Raw genomic sequence first — 16,451 nt, forward strand, 5'->3', positions numbered from 1 at the left:
TAAAGACCGTTTTCTTAGTCCCACAACATTGAAATAAGTAAAGTGTGCACGGGGTATATATTGCGGCACGTGTCCTTCAGAAGACACCCTGCTCACAAACACAAGTAACGTGCACTACAGGGTCACCCTACAACAGGTTTCTTACTCCTAAACAAGTACAGCACTTCAGTTTAGCAAAGTTATGATATTATGCACTACTAGCTGAAATAAAGGTGCCTAAAACAAGTACGAAAGTACAGAAATGGGTAGAAGAATTAGGAAGACAGTATGTCTGTGCAAGTTGCGACATAATTTGTGTAATTTATGTAAAACTAACATAATCTGTTCTAAAAGATTGAATTTACAGCAGCACTGTAATTAAAAAAAAACATATAAATAAACCATTTAAAATTGATAGAAGTGAGTCTGGTGATCTACCTTCAACTAGTAATTAAGTACCAGCGGACGAATTTAGCAGAGATCTGTATGAAATGCTGGTACATACCAACATTCCTTTCAACAAAGTTGAGGAAAACCACTTCAAAATTTTTGTTGGAAAGTACATTTGTACACAAGGATTGTACCTGTGTTATAGTAGTACCGGTATTTTAAGTTAAATTTTACAGCAAAGGTTATTGTAATATAGGCTTAAACATTTCATTCAGAGCAGTACCTGTGTTACTGTTGTACCGGTGTTTTAAGTTAAAATGTTACAACAAATATTATCTTAATATAGGCTTAAACATTGTATTAAGAGAGATACCTATGAAACAGTGACATTTTAGGCTAAAATTTTACATCGAAAATTATTGTAATAAAGGCTTAAACATGTTAAGAATAGTTTTTTTTTTCAGTAGGTTATTTTACGACGCTTTATCAACATCTTAGGTTATTTAGCGTCTGAACGAGATGAAGGTGATAATGCCGGTGAAATGAGTCCGGGGTCCAACACCGAAAGTTACCCAGCATTTGCTCATATCGGTTTGAGGGAAAACACCGGAAAAAACCTCAACCAGGTAACTTGCCCCGACCGGGAATCGAACCCGGGCCACCTAGTTTCTCGGCCAGCTGTGCTAACCGTTACTCCACAGGTGTGGACTGTTAAGAATAGTGCCTCTGGTACAGTAACATTTTAAGTTAAAATTTTACATTAAAGATTGTTGTAATATAGGCTTAAAATTTAATTAGGAGTAGTATCTGAGAAATAGTAACATTTTAAGTTAAACTTTTACATCAAAGATTATTATAATATAGGCTTAAACATTTAATTAAGAGTAGTAGGCCTACCTGAGAAACAGTAACATTTTAATTAAAATTTTACAACAAAGATTGTTGTAATGTAGGTTTAAACATTTAATTAAGAGTAGTACTTGAGAAACAGTAACGTTTTATGCTAATATTTTACAACAAAGATTGTTCTAATATAGGCTTAAACATTTAATTAAGAGTAGTACTTGAGAAACAGTAACATTTTAAGTTAAAATTTTACAACAAAGTTTATCGTAATATAGGCTTAAACATGTTAAGACTAGTGCCTCTGGTACAGTAACATTTTAAGTTAAAATTTTACATCCAAGATTGTTGTAATATAGGCTTAAACATTTAATTAAGAGTAGTACTTGAGAAACAGTAACGTTTCAAGTTAAAATTTTACAACAGAGATTGTTGTAATATAGGCTTAAACATTTAATTAAGAGTAGTACTTGAGAAACAGTAACGTTTTATGCTAATATTTCACAACAGGGATTGTTGTAATATAGGCTTAAACATTTAATTAAGAGTAGTACTTGAGAAACAGTAACATTTTAAGTTAATATTTTACAACAGAGATTGTTGTAATATAGGCTTAAACATTTAATTAAGAGTAGTACTTGAGAAACAGTAACATTTTAAGTTAAAATTTTACAACAAAGTTTATCGTAATATAGGCTTAAACATGTTAAGACTAGTGTCTCTGGTACAGTAACATTTTAAGTTAAAATTTTACATCCAAGATTGTTGTAATATAGGCTTAAACATTTAATTAAGAGTAGTACTTGAGAAACAGTAACGTTTTAAGTTAAAATTTTTCAACAGAGATTGTTGTAATATAGGCTTAAACATTTAATTAAGAGTAGTACTTGAGAAACAGTAACGTTTTATGCTAATATTTCACAACAGGGATTGTTGTAATATAGGCTTAAACATTTAATTAAGAGTAGTACTTGAGAAACAGTAACGTTTTAAGTTAATATTTTACAACAGAGATTGTTGTAATATAGGCTTAAACATTTAATTAAGAGTAAGTACTTGAGAAACAGTAACATTTTAAGTTAAAATTTTACAACAAAGTTTATCGTAATATAGGCTTAAACATGTTAAGACTAGTGCCTCTGGTACAGTAACATTTTAAGTTAAAATTTTACATCCAAGATTGTTGTAATATAGGCTTAAACATTTAATTAAGAGTAGTACTTGAGAAACAGTAACGTTTTATGCTAATATTTCACAACAGGGATTGTTGTAATATAGGCTTAAACATTTAATTAAGAGTAGTACTTGAGAAACAGTAACGTTTTAAGTTAAAATTTTACAACAGAGATTGTTGTAATATAGGCTTAAACATTTAATTAAGAGTAGTACTTGAGAAACAGTAACGTTTTATGGTAATATTTCACAACAGGAATTGTTGTAATATATGCTTAAACATTTAATTAAGAGTAGTACTTGAGAAACACTAACATTTTAAGTTAATATTTTACAACAGAGATTGTTGTAATATAGGCTTAAACATTTAATTAAGAGTAGTACTTGAGAAACAGTAACATTTTAAGTTAAAATTTTACAACAAAGTTTATCGTAATATAGGCTTAAACATGTTAAGACTAGTGCCTCTGGTACAGTAACATTTTAAGTTAAAATTTTACATCCAAGATTGTTGTAATATAGGCTTAAACATTTAATTAAGAGTAGTACTTGAGAAACAGTAACGTTTTAAGTTAAAATTTTTCAACAGAGATTGTTGTAATATAGGCTTAAACATTTAATTAAGAGTAGTACTTGAGAAACAGTAACGTTTTATGCTAATATTTCACAACAGGGATTGTTGTAATATAGGCTTAAACATTTAATTAAGAGTAGTACTTGAGAAACAGTAACATTTTAAGTTAATATTTTACAACAGAGATTGTTGTAATATAGGCTTAAACATTTAATTAAGAGTAGTACTTGAGAAACAGTAACATTTTAAGTTAAAATTTTACAACAAAGTTTATCGTAATATAGGCTTAAACATGTTAAGACTAGTGCCTCTGGTACAGTAACATTTTAAGTTAAAATTTTACATCCAAGATTGTTGTAATATAGGCTTAAAGATTTAATTAAGAGTAGTACTTGAGAAACAGTAACGTTTTATGCTAATATTTCACAACAGGGATTGTTGTAATATAGGCTTAAACATTTAATTAAGAGTAGTACTTGAGAAACAGTAACGTTTTAAGTTAAAATTTTACAACAGAGATTGTTGTAATATAGGCTTAAACATTTAATTAAGAGTAGTACTTGAGAAACAGTAACATTTTAAGTTAAAATTTTACAAGAAAGTTTATCGTAATATAGGCTTAAACATGTTAAGACTAGTGCCTCTGGTACAGTAACATTTTAAGTTAAAATTTTACATCCAAGATTGTTGTAATATAGGCTTAAACATTTAATTAAGAGTAGTACTTGAGAAACAGTAACGTTTTAAGTTAAAATTTTACAACAGAGATTGTTGTAATATAGGCTTAAACATTTAATTAAGAGTAGTACTTGAGAAACAGTAACATTTTAAGTTAAAATTTTACAACAGAGATTGTTATAATATAGGCTTAAACATTTAATTAAGAATAGTACTTGAGAAACAGTAACGTTTTAAGTTAAAATTTTACAACAGAGATTGTTGTAATATAGGCTTAAACATTTAATTAAGTGTAGTACTTGAGAAACAGTAACATTTTAAGTTAATATTTTACAACAGAGATTGTTGTAATATAGGCTTAAACATTTAATTAAGAGTAGTACTTGAGAAACAGTAACGTTTTAAGTTAACATTTTACAACAAAGTTTATCGTAATATAGGGTTAAACATGTTAAGACTAGTGCCTCTGGTACAGTAACATTTTAAGTTAAAATTTTACATCCAAGATTGCTGTAATAAATGCTTAAACATTTCATTAAAAGTAGTGCCTGTAAAACAGTAATGTTTAACTTAAAAGCTTACAGCAAAGATTATGTTTATTCTTTCGTAATACACAACACAACCTCTACGGTGGCTGAGTGGTCAGACCCCTAGCCTGTTACGCATGCGGCCCGAGTTCGAGTCCCGGTCAGGTCTGGGATATTCATAGTGACACTTGTGGCGAACAAGGTCGCATTTGGGGTTTTTCTCGGGGTTCTCCCGTTTTCCCCAAATTATACATCTACATAATTCCGTCAACATTTTTCAATTTCGTCATCATTCGATTACATTTCCCGATGGCCGGCCGATTGCCTGCTCGAAATCTTGATTACGCAGCGAATCTTAGTCTGTGAGTGTGGGAATGAACCTAGCTTGAGGGTTAGCGCAATAGATCGTAACAGGTTGCAGCTGGGCTTTAGTGCCCCCTCCCGTAAATTCCAATTCCATTTCAATTCCAATACACAACACAGCCCTATTCTTGAAATCGTTCTTTTGTGTGTGTGTGTGTTGTCCTTGATGCGGAGCTAGTCTCTCTTCATCGTATAGAGTCACGTGCCACAATTCTTCGTCAAGTCATTTGGCTCAATGCACAAATTCCGTACTCACCTTCAGAGAGTGGTGACTAAGATTCCGGTCTTTATTTATAAGTTGTGAATCATAATTATAATTTAATTTAAAGTAATTATAAAATTCTAATTCCCTGATACGTTTCAGGTCGTTTCGTTTCATCTAATATTATAAAAGTGCTTTTATTCAAGTTCCATACACATAATTCTAAACGTATTCGATCGAAAACTTTTATAATCTAGAGATTAAACTTATAATGATAAAGATTCTTACTTTTTACTCCATTTGACTGCGGAATTTCTGCACCAGATACTTGTCTCAACCTCTCTTGCTTTCGTTCGTTAATTACCTGTGGAGTGAAATTACAAAAATTGAAAAAGCGTCTCTATTGCAGAATTAATAAATGCATGAAATATACATTAACTTAAATAATAAAATAATAAAAAGTTATTGCTAGAGCAAAGATACATATTGTTTTTATCTAGCATCTCCACAAAGAGTACATACTCGTGCTCTGGGGACATTCCACAAACTTTTAAGATATGCATTTCATTAAACGGAATAAAAAATAAAAAGGGAAAAAGAAAAACACTTATATATATATATTACTTGAAACTTTATACTTGCTCTGTAACTAATTTTTAAATCGATTTTTTAAAATAAGAAGCATTAACAAATTGAATATTTGGGAATTTGTAACATTAAGTATAGCCCATATATATATATATATATATATATATATATATATATATATATATGTGTGTGTGTGTGTGTGTGTGTGTGTGTGTTTAAACCGTAAATTTGTTAATGCATTCGCAATCTGTGTACATTACTTTAAGTTTTAGGATTATAAAAAGTTTTTCTACGCAATTCATAAAATAACCATTTTATTTTATTGGTGCTCATAGTAAATATTTAATATATGTATAACCTTCTTATACAGGGCTCTCATTTTACGAGGAAATTTCGCATCATTCCGCCGCCGGTCGACTTCCTGCTTTCCCGACAGCAACGTGGGAAGCTAGTTCCATAAAACATCCCAACAGTTAGTTGCTGCTGTGAATTGTACCGGAACGTGTGTGTGTGTGTGTATGTTGCTTGTGTATTAAATAATCGATTGGAAAATGAAGTGTACGGTTGAACAGTGAATTTATTTGGTGGAATGTTACGTGAAAAAAGATAACTATAGAAGATGCGCAAATCTAGTCTTTCAGGTAAAGCTCCCTGTAAAGCAGATTTGAATAATTTCAAGGGAAAAATTATTCCGGGGCCGGGTATCGATCCCGGGACCTCTGTTTGAACGTACCAGCGCTCTGCCAACTGAGCTACCCGGGAACTCCACCCGACGCTGGTACGTTCAACCAGAGGTCCCGGAATCGATACCCTGCCCCGGAACAATTTTTCCCTTAAAATTATTCAAATCTGCTTTACAGGGAGCTTTACCTGAAAGATTAGATTTGCATAATATATATATACGCTACGTCACTGTGTTCGTTAACAGAAAACCACAATTCCAAGTCACACAGAGATTGTGTGCACTCGATGTGGGTCTCTGGCGTTTCGTCAGCCCACGCGAGTTGTGTGGATATAAAGGGAAGGGTTGGGACGGTGTCGGGTGGAGTTCCCGGGTAGCTCAGTTGGCAGAGCGCTGGTACGTTCAACCAGAGGTCCCAGGATCGATACCCGGCCCCGGAACAATTTTTCTCTTGGACTTATAGAAGATGCGTTCGGAGATTTGCTCGTAAATATTCTGACTCTAGCGTTCCTACAAAATCTTGCGTTTCGAAGTTGATGAAAAAGTGGCGTACAACAGGCTGAGTTTGTGACATACAGATCCGTGGATTTTACTATGTAGTTGCTAAATTTCTTGATTTACCGGTAGTAACGGAACACGCTCCACGCCGGTGCAAGCACGACACGCAGGAAACTGTCCGCTGTAATCTAGTTTAATTTATAGTGAAATGAGAGCGCTGTAATTCGAAAAAAATAAAGCGAAAGTAGAAATATCGTAAATAACACGTTAAAAGATTAATATTTACAAAACGCAAAAAAAAAAAAAAATTATCATGACAGAGTAAATTATGTGTCACCTTCACGAGACCATTAAATGATCCTTTTTTCTCAATCTTCCAATTTAACGATTTGCTCACGTTTTAATAGAAAATTTTACGAAAGAAAATATTCAAGAATATTCTTGAAAACGAATATTGAATATTGTAGCTAAGAAATATTATTATGATGTACCGAAGTACATACGATATTTCTGCATCATCATATGATGAAATATGAGTGGAACGGGGAAAAATTCTCTCCGGCACCGGGATTTGATCCTGGGTTTTCAGCTCTACGTGCTGACGCTCTATCCACTAAGCCACACTGGATTCCCATCCCGGTGTTGGATCGAATCCTCTCAGTTTAAGTTCCAACTCTTAGGTTCCCTCTAGTGGCCTACTCTCATGCACTGCGTCATAGACGTATGACAGTGGCACAATGTCCACACATGTGCAGAGGTGCACTCGTTATTCCGTCGGATCCCGGCCACTTAGTCACTCATATAATAATATATGATATGCGAAAAATAATCACTTTGTGATTTGAGACGGCGCTTATTTCGTCGGATTCCGGCTACTTAGTCACTCATAACGAGTGCACCTCTGCACATGTGTGTGGACAATGTCCTACGTTCATACATCCATGACGCAATGCATGAAAATAGGCCACTAGAGGGAATTCAAGAGGTGGAACTTAAACTGAGAGGATTCGATCCGACATCCGGGTGGGAATCCGGTGTGGGTTAGTGGATTTCTCTTTCTCTTTCTCTTCGAAATCTTGAACTCTTCTATTCCTTCGTACCTGTCGTCTCGCTTCACTTACCTTTCTTCCCACCACAATCTGAACACACGCTCTCGCCATGAAACAATACTAACAATACCATCCCATCGCACCTCCTCATACTCATCCTCTTTCACAATAGCCCTGCCAAGACTCTGGAATTCGTTACCTGCTAGCATCAGGGACTGTCGAAATAAAATTCAATTCAAACGCAAACTTACTAGGCACTTGGTCAGTAATTGAGACTCGTTCAGACATGGTTTCTTGTAAATAGTTCTTTTAATCTACCACAAAATATCTCAATATCCGGTAATTTCATCACTATAGAATTTTGTTATTGTAGGTTTAATTTGTAATTTAGTAAATACAAAAATATTCTTTGTTCTTAACTTCTATGATAAAATGTCTAGCTTTCATTAATCAGGTATTCTTGTCGTACTTTAATTTTTATTGTAATTGTAATTGTAATTGTAAATTTAATATTAATTGTAATCTTATTGTTCATGTTATAGTTGTAATCCCCTGGTAGAGGGGCAGAGAAGGCCTGACGGCCTTATCTCTACCAGGTTAAATAAATAAATCTAAATAAATAAATCTAAATGGATTGAGCGTCAGCACGTAGAGTTGAAAACCCGGGTTAAAATCCCGGTGCCGAAGAGAATTTTTCTCTGTTCCATTCATATTTCATCCTAAGAAATAATGTTGCTAATAATAATAATAATAATAATAATAATAATAATAATGATAACAACAATAATGAAAATAAAAGTAATAGTTCTACGTTACATTTATACTTACTTTTTCTGAGAAGTTGTGGACTATTTTAAGACATTCCGCTTGCTTCTTCCCGTAATATGTTCTGTTAAATATCACATCGGGTTTTAACCAAGGAGTGATAAATCTTCTCTGTAGAATTTCTGTCAGTCTGAAAATAAAATACATAATTGAATTACGGGTGATGTTCTTAGTTTAACCAGTTATCAGAGAACTTTAACTGAAAATTTCTACAACTCAATCAGTAGTTGTTGTTTGGTCCTAAGATAGGTTGAACCTCATAAGTGACACCAATAAGGCATCACTCATGAGACAACTAAGCCCGGAGATAATGGGGTAGGATGGCCAGATCTTTTCCCCTCCACTGCATTGATCAGTGACGTATTACACTAATCAGACTTCAGATGTATACAAACAAATTTTTCTTTCTCTGACACATACCGTCAAGCGAGACATACTGCCTGGTAATAGATGTATGGGTATTCAGCCCAAGCGGGAATAGAATCCACGCTCGAGCGCAGCTCCGTAACGGTAGGCAACACTCCTTCCGTCTGAGCTATACCGGTGGCTTTGAACGTAAGTGTCAAATAGTGATATATATATACAGGGTGTTTCAAAAATACGGGGCATAATTTCAGGTATGTATTTCCCACATGTAGGCAATCAAAATAGTTCATTACAACATGTGTCCGAAAATGCTTCACAACATTGAAATTCACCGGAACGTTTTTCTTTCCGCAGGTCGTTGCCGTCAAAGGAGACATTAAGAGGGCACTCTGACAGTTCATTCCGAGGCGAAGGTTACATTCAGTGTTGTGTAGGCGTTAGACTGTGCGACATGTATTCAAATCAAGAGCTGGCAGAGATACACTTCATGTACGGTAAGGCGGACGGCAATGCTGCGCTGGCTCGTCGTTTGTACCAGTAGAGGTACCCACAGCGACAATGTCCAGATCGGAAGACATTTGTACGTCTCCATTACCGTCTGTGCGAGTATGGAAAATTTAACTCTCCTGGTTTGGGAAGGGGACGACCAAGATCTACAACTCCAGAAGTACAGGAGGAGATTCTGGAGGTTGTGAACATGACTCCTTCTATCAGCACACGAAGGGTAGCGTTGCAAGTCAATGTTCCTCATACGACTGTCTGGAGACTGTTGAAAGAGTATCAATTGTATCCTTATCATATCTGAGGACATGCGCAATACTCCTGGAGTTTGGGATCGTGTTCGCAGGTCAATGAGACATCGATGTGAGGTCTGTATTCAAGGAGGAAGTGGACATTTTGAACATCTTCTGTAATGACAACGACCTGCGGAAAGAAAAACGTTCCGGTGAATTTCAATGTTGTGAAGGCCATAACTCGGAAATGAAGCATTTCCGGACACATGTTGTAATGAACTATTTTGATTGTCTACATGTGGGAAATACGTACCTGAAATTATGCCCCGTATTTTTAAACACCCTGTATATATGTACATGTATATATATGTTATCCTCTCTTTTGGAAAATAACAAGTGGCACACCAGTGGTTCATTGTGGACTTTATATCGTTGTCGTAGTCTTAGTTTGTTACTTTTAACACGTACAACAAGAAGTATGTACAACTGCCTTTGAACTCATTTTCCTTACATTAAAAATAACATCTTTTTCTGCTGCCACTGCTCTGCATTTGGCAGTGAACATCACTCTCTTGTCACTGTCGAAGAGGCTATTTTTTAAACGTACTGCATCGGCAGCCTCATAGCCTCTGTGGCTCTTGCCGAGGAGGAAGTGTGCAACATGGGAAATGCAACTGTAACTTGAGAATTTTCGCCTTGGGGCCGTGGCAGAGAGGTCAAGTGGGATGAGCCGGCCACAAGATCTGATAAAACCATGAAACACGGCAGAGAATCGTGAGAACAAAAGCACTTCCAGGATTCAGTGTTTAAACCTCCAGACATAATGACCTCACCAACGTCAAACAATTTTATTATATCAGTTAGCTAAATAAAGGCAAGTAGTATCTAGCGAGTGATATGGGCACAAAGATTTTCTATTCACAGAGGCTGAAGTATTGGAAAATGCGTACCGTAACGCACTGAAAACACTTGAGAATTGACAGTTTATCCAAAGTTTTACACACGGATATACAAGGACAGTGTTTTAACACTCCTTCCGCAACTTAGTTTTAGGACGGAATTCGATCCCCGATAGGGTTGCCAATCCTCCCGTATTTGCCCCTAATTTTTTAGTCTTCGGGCTCCCGTATTAATCTTCTCTTCGAGCATTTCTCTCCCTTAATTTTGCATAATGTAAACATTTTTATTGTAAACATTTGATTTTGCCGTGAATGATGATTGATTACACTGTACAACATGAAATTTGACCTTTTTTTTATAAAAAAAATGTGTATTCGATGTATCTTGTGGTCGCGAAAACGAATCTGCAGTTAGTTTTTGTCCGGCACATACTGTTTCTCCAAAATAAAAAGTTATTTAATGTTAGTGAAATGTTGCACTACTTTTACTTTATGCGATGCAACATGCTACTGAAAGTACACTTTCCTGACAGCCACCTGAACTTATTTCCAAAAAACATTGGTGCTGTAAACGATGAACACGGGGAGAGGTTTCATCAAGACTTCGAAAAGCGCTTCAGAGGAAGGTGGAATGCAAGTATGCTAACTGAATATTGCTGGTCACCCATCAGAGAGATTGCAGAACCTGTCTATAAACGTAAATTATAAATAAAGAAATTTTCATTTATGAATTTTGATCAAACAAAGGTTGATTTATGTGCTAGTGTAACAAATTTGTGTAAATAAGTGAAGTGTGTGTACCATAATAATAGTATGTGTTAGAAAATTTTGGTTTTTAGAAATGAACTCTGCACCTCTCGTTTAGTTAAGATTGCATAGTTTTATCTAAAGGGCAGAAACAAAGTTTAAATTTGTTGTCCAGTGTTATATGATGAATTTTGTTATTCAAGAGATGCATTAAAATGTGCAGTCTTTATAGAAAGTAATGCTTGCCAGAAATGGGTTTCAGTGCTCATCCTTTTAAAATCAAGCCGTGTTAATGTTATAAATTTGGAAAAACTGGGTAGTTTTGTTCTAAGTATACCAACTAGTAATGATCATACAAAGAGGGTGTTTCATCTCATGAACAATAATTGGACAGATGTTCGAAACATGAGTACGACACATTTAATCAAATCATAAGTGAAAACTGCAGTCAACTTCAACTATTACGCGAGACAAAATCTGTCTCAAAATACTCTTAATTTAAACCTACCTGCAGAAGTGTAGAATAAAGTTGTTTTTTAGTAACCAAACCGAATAATTTGTCTATTTTCTATGTAAAATTTTGTTGATTTTTTAGTCTCCCGTATTAAAAAAAATTGGCAACCCTAAACCCCGACGAAACGAAATCAATTGGGGCACATCGTATTTCTGCAGGCAAACTGAAGTTTTAATCCACTTTCGGGCAAATTTATGACAATATTTTGATTCTCTCTCTGAAGGCATTTTCCGAACAGCCTGTATATATAATAAATTCAAATAGTCTTTCAAAAGTAGTCTAACTTATAATTCTAACGAAAAAAGAAACATCAGATTAGCAAGAAAACGATGATAGTGAGTTCGAGCATGTTTCAGCCGTGAACACAGATGAGTGATAGAATTGAAACTATTTATGAAGGAGGCAAATATATTGGCACAGTATGCTATTGAATTGTCTTCACATGAAAAACGGTTAAACGAGTAAAGACATCCAATGTTATAGTTTATACAGGGTGTTAAAAAGTATCCAATATTTCAGGATCAAAACAAGAAAATAATGTCTAATAAACATGAGACCTACAACACATGCCTTCTGAGATCTGAAAACTTGTTCGTAGGAGGTGCTCAATGTGACGTCCATTCATGGCAATGCATTCCTCTGCCTTCCGGCGCAAGGAATCACACACTCTTTGAAATTGACCTGATTGTTCTTGATAACCAAAAGTCTAGGGGATTTAGGTTTGAGGAACGAGCAGGCCAAGGTGTGGGGCCTCCCCGATCAATCCAGCGGTCCTGAAATGTCAGCGTCAGGTGTTCACGCACATTACGGAGAAACTGTGCTGGTGTGTCATTATACTTGAACCACATCTGTAGTCTTTGATGACATGACATATACTCCAGCAAGATGGACAATACATTAGTAAGAAAGTCCTGATAACGAGCACCAGTTAATCTCTGTGGTAGCATGTATAGCCCTTAATCTATTGCCAAGAACGCCTGTCCATACGTTGATTGAGAATCGGTGCTGATGCCTTATTTCTTCAACTGCATGGAGATTTTCATCAGCCCACACATGCTGATTACGATAATTCACAACACCATCTCTGCTGAACCCCGCTAATATCCGCAACGAAACTTCTGTTTTCAGTATTCCTTGCGACGTATCAGTATTCCATCAACTACGGTATGATTATCTGGTAGTCTCGTGTATTGTAGGACAGAAAAATGCATTGCCATAAATGGACGTCACATTGAGCACCTCTATGGACAAGTGTTCAGATCTCAGAAAGTATGTGTTCTAGGACCCATATTTATTAGACATTTTTTCCTTGTTTTTATGCATACTTTCACCTCCTAAAATATTGGATACTTTTTAACACCCTGTATAATGTATTTACACAATACATTTATGAATTTTTTTTTTTTGTCTAATGGTGGACACTTGACTTTTCGTCTTTCACTCAAATGAAGCCAGTTGTGTAGACCAATTACCGAGAGAGTCGTTGCACAGGGTACGCCATAGGAGACTGGTCTACATTACAACTGCGATGAGATGATGATGAAGATTTTTTGGGATACCATAGGGAAACGGGAGTTCTCGGAGTACACCGTGGCTTGAACCCGGATCCACAGGAATATGAGTCTAGCGTTCTAGCGGCTGACATTTATATGAAAGAATAATAAACTATGGGAATGTTAAAAACAATTAATGTAAGTACTTACCTGTCAATAGCCATTACGTATTCACTTTCAGAATCTCTTTGCGCGTTCATGTTTGTCCCCATCGCTGTATCTGGAAACGACAGCGCAATGTTAGAAGCAATTGAGATAAATGAAAAACATTGATATTATTTTATTTTATTGCCGATAATAGAACCAAAAATGAGTATTAAGAGTGAACGAAAATGAAATGATGAGCAGTGGATAGTCCGCGGACCATGTTTTTAATATCGTGGGTTTAACTTGATATTATCTGAAAAATCTTCCACAATAGACCTATCAGGTCTGGAATCTTCTTGAACTTATCTGCACTGGGAAATATTATAAAGGACAAGTGATATAAAAATGTAGCTGCCGACATAAATAAGAAGACAAGAAATGAATACGAAATTTAGCTCAAATACAGTAGTTGCTACTGAAATTCAGTTTTTAAGGTTTTTTAAATTGTATTGTCTTACGGTTCTTTTTGTATTCCACCTTTACTTTACCTGTAGCCTGTACTTGTCTGTGTACAACTTTTCAATGTGGATTTAGGGCCAATGGTTTTAGAAAATTGCTTAGTGGATGCTGGTTACTTACCACATATTGCATCCAGAGCGCAAAGCTTAGCGTATGGAACGATGTCGAACGAAGGCTTGTCCAGTTCCATCCGCAGACGATCAGCGAAGATCAAGCTTTCCCGATATACAGGCTCCAGGAAGTCCTCCAGAATGTTGCTGTGGAACGAGTTGGTTAAAAGCTTTCTTCTCTTGTGCCATTTCTCTCCTGCAGAATATTAAGACCACAGTTATTGTAGATATGACAATAATCAGGACAGAATTTCTTATTAGGCTATATATATATATATATATATATATATATATATGACCTCTTTTTCTTAGAATTTATAGTGCAACAAACGTCCCCTTGTCCCATATTATTACTCAAATTATTGTATTTTAGCCATTTACAGTTATTACAACCGATAACGAACATTTCACAGCTTAAACAACTTTTCACAGGAATGCGAAATACGGCACAGTCAATGCCTTTTCGATCTAGACCAGGCCGTAATGTTTGTTCGGGTTTTCTATTTCAGTGTATGGAGCTCAGTGAATTATTATATTATGACTTCATTGCGTATCATAGCTAAGTTTTATTTAGTGTAATGTGTCCATAAGTTCCCTTTACTTCTCGTTGCATAATATATATATATATATTTTCTGAAATCGATTTATTTTCCCATAAAGCCTATGTAAAGTTGTATGACGTTGTAAAAGTGTAACAGCCGCATAAAAATTTACTGCTGTTAAAAGTGTATTCCAAATTCAGTGAATTATATAAAATATGGGATCTAGAGTTCAGCATTTCTTATATAAAATGTAGGCTTTTTCTTATTTAATATTGAATTAGTCAATTTAAATTAATATTGCTATCTATTTGTTATTTTTCATTTTCATATTTTACATCCTGTATTAACAATCTGTATTTATTTATTGTTTTAATTTGTTTTTATGTCTTGTATTTATGTCTCCATTATTTCTTTTTCATGTATTTATTTATATGGCACAAGTAACTACAATATTCTATTGTTTATTGTAACTGGGACTTTACCCTGTTATAGGGAGATGAATGAATGAATAATTGACTAGGCCCGAATAGTAACAATACAGATTTTACAAAGCCTTAGGGAATTTTCAGTTTGCATACACTGGTCTTCCACAAGCAGCATGGCACAAGGACAACTCCTAAGCAGTGGCGACACGTGATATTTTTTGTATGTAGGATATGAGATTGACGACTGATGACCAAGACAGAAACTAATATTAATAATAATAATAATAATAATAATAATAATAATACTACTATAGTATTAGTAATAGTAATTTGTAGTGAAGTTCGATTCTTCTCCCCTTTTTAGTTGCGAAGATGGCTCCTAAGCCATTGTACTGCCCGATATTTACTGATGCTCCTTCGTACGTTTGCGCAGTTAATTTCTTGCTATAGTTAAATTCTTCTAAATGATCAAATACAACTTCAGATATTCTTTCGGCTGTCCTGTCATCTGAAAGTCCTGTTAATTCTTGTATTCATTATAGCTTATTTTATTTATCTTCATGTAATTTTGTTTTTTATTCATTTTATTTTTTATATTATGTCATTTTAAATTATTTATTATTTCCTTTATTCTATTCTTTTAAAATGATCAATGAACTGCATTTAAGAAGGCTACAAGGATACTTGAAAATTCTTATTGTAGTTTCTGACAGGGTCTCCATCACCCAGAAAGAAGGGTCGTAGTATTAGGACAGTTTAGTACTGTATATACAGTTGCGAAGCTCAATACTTACTAAATATGCAAACATAGACAGTTGAAATATGCATCCATAGATAGTTGCTAGCCACCAGGATCGCTACTATCGCCTCATCACAGACTCTTTCCCTAGCAGACGATAAAATATATTGTACTTTGATATCGTGTTCTTTTGAAAAATTAACACCTTCCTTCCACTATTGAAATACGAAATACATGGTATATATAGGCCTGTTATTTTCATAAAGTATATATTATATTTTATAAACTCACCTTCCTGGATCTTTCGGAAGGATAACTCTGACCTCTTTTTCTTAGAATTTATAGTGCAACAAACGTCCCCTTGTCCCATATTATTACTCAAATTATTGTATTTTAGCCATTTACAGTTATTACAACCGATAACGAACATTTCACAGCTTACACAACTTTTCACAGGAATGCGAAATACGGCACAGTCAATGCCTTTTCGATCTAGACCAGGCCGTAATGTTTGTTCGGGTTTTCTATTTCAGTGTATGGAGCTCAGTGAATTATTATATTATGACTTCATTGCGTATCATAGCTAAGTTTTATTTAGTGTAATGTGTCCATAAGTTCCCTTTACTTCTCGTTGCATAATATGTTGCAGAAATAATTACAAAACTGTGTTATTTTAATGTGAAGAGAATTTTACATGTTAAGATTATCTTTTTGCATCAACATTTTAAGTTTAGAATGGAAGCTATTTTGAGGTTTAATAAAAAGAATTTATATTGTGATTTTAATATAGCACATCTACCTTCCTTGATAAAGACAGAAAATTTATCATACCACTCTTATGAAAT

The 16,451-nt window shown here is 34.7% G+C and overlaps 1 protein-coding gene across 2 annotated transcripts in view; it reads right to left on the reverse strand.

The window, feature by feature from the left end:
- LOC138696594 (cytochrome P450 4c3-like) overlaps positions 1–16,451 on the reverse strand; it is a 68,935-nt gene that overhangs the window by 12,976 nt on the left and 39,508 nt on the right. For both annotated transcript variants that reach the window (XM_069821746.1, XM_069821745.1), the window contains exons 4-7: positions 13,911–14,096; positions 13,335–13,404; positions 8,375–8,501; positions 5,018–5,093 (exon numbers count right to left, since the gene is read on the reverse strand). In XM_069821746.1, the coding sequence (XP_069677847.1) occupies positions 5,018–5,093; positions 8,375–8,501; positions 13,335–13,404; positions 13,911–14,096 (459 nt within the window). The remainder of the gene's footprint in view (positions 1–5,017; positions 5,094–8,374; positions 8,502–13,334; positions 13,405–13,910; positions 14,097–16,451) is intronic.

Source organism: Periplaneta americana, chromosome 3, assembly GCF_040183065.1.
Source record: "Periplaneta americana isolate PAMFEO1 chromosome 3, P.americana_PAMFEO1_priV1, whole genome shotgun sequence".
Classification (NCBI taxonomy): domain Eukaryota; kingdom Metazoa; phylum Arthropoda; class Insecta; order Blattodea; family Blattidae; genus Periplaneta; species Periplaneta americana.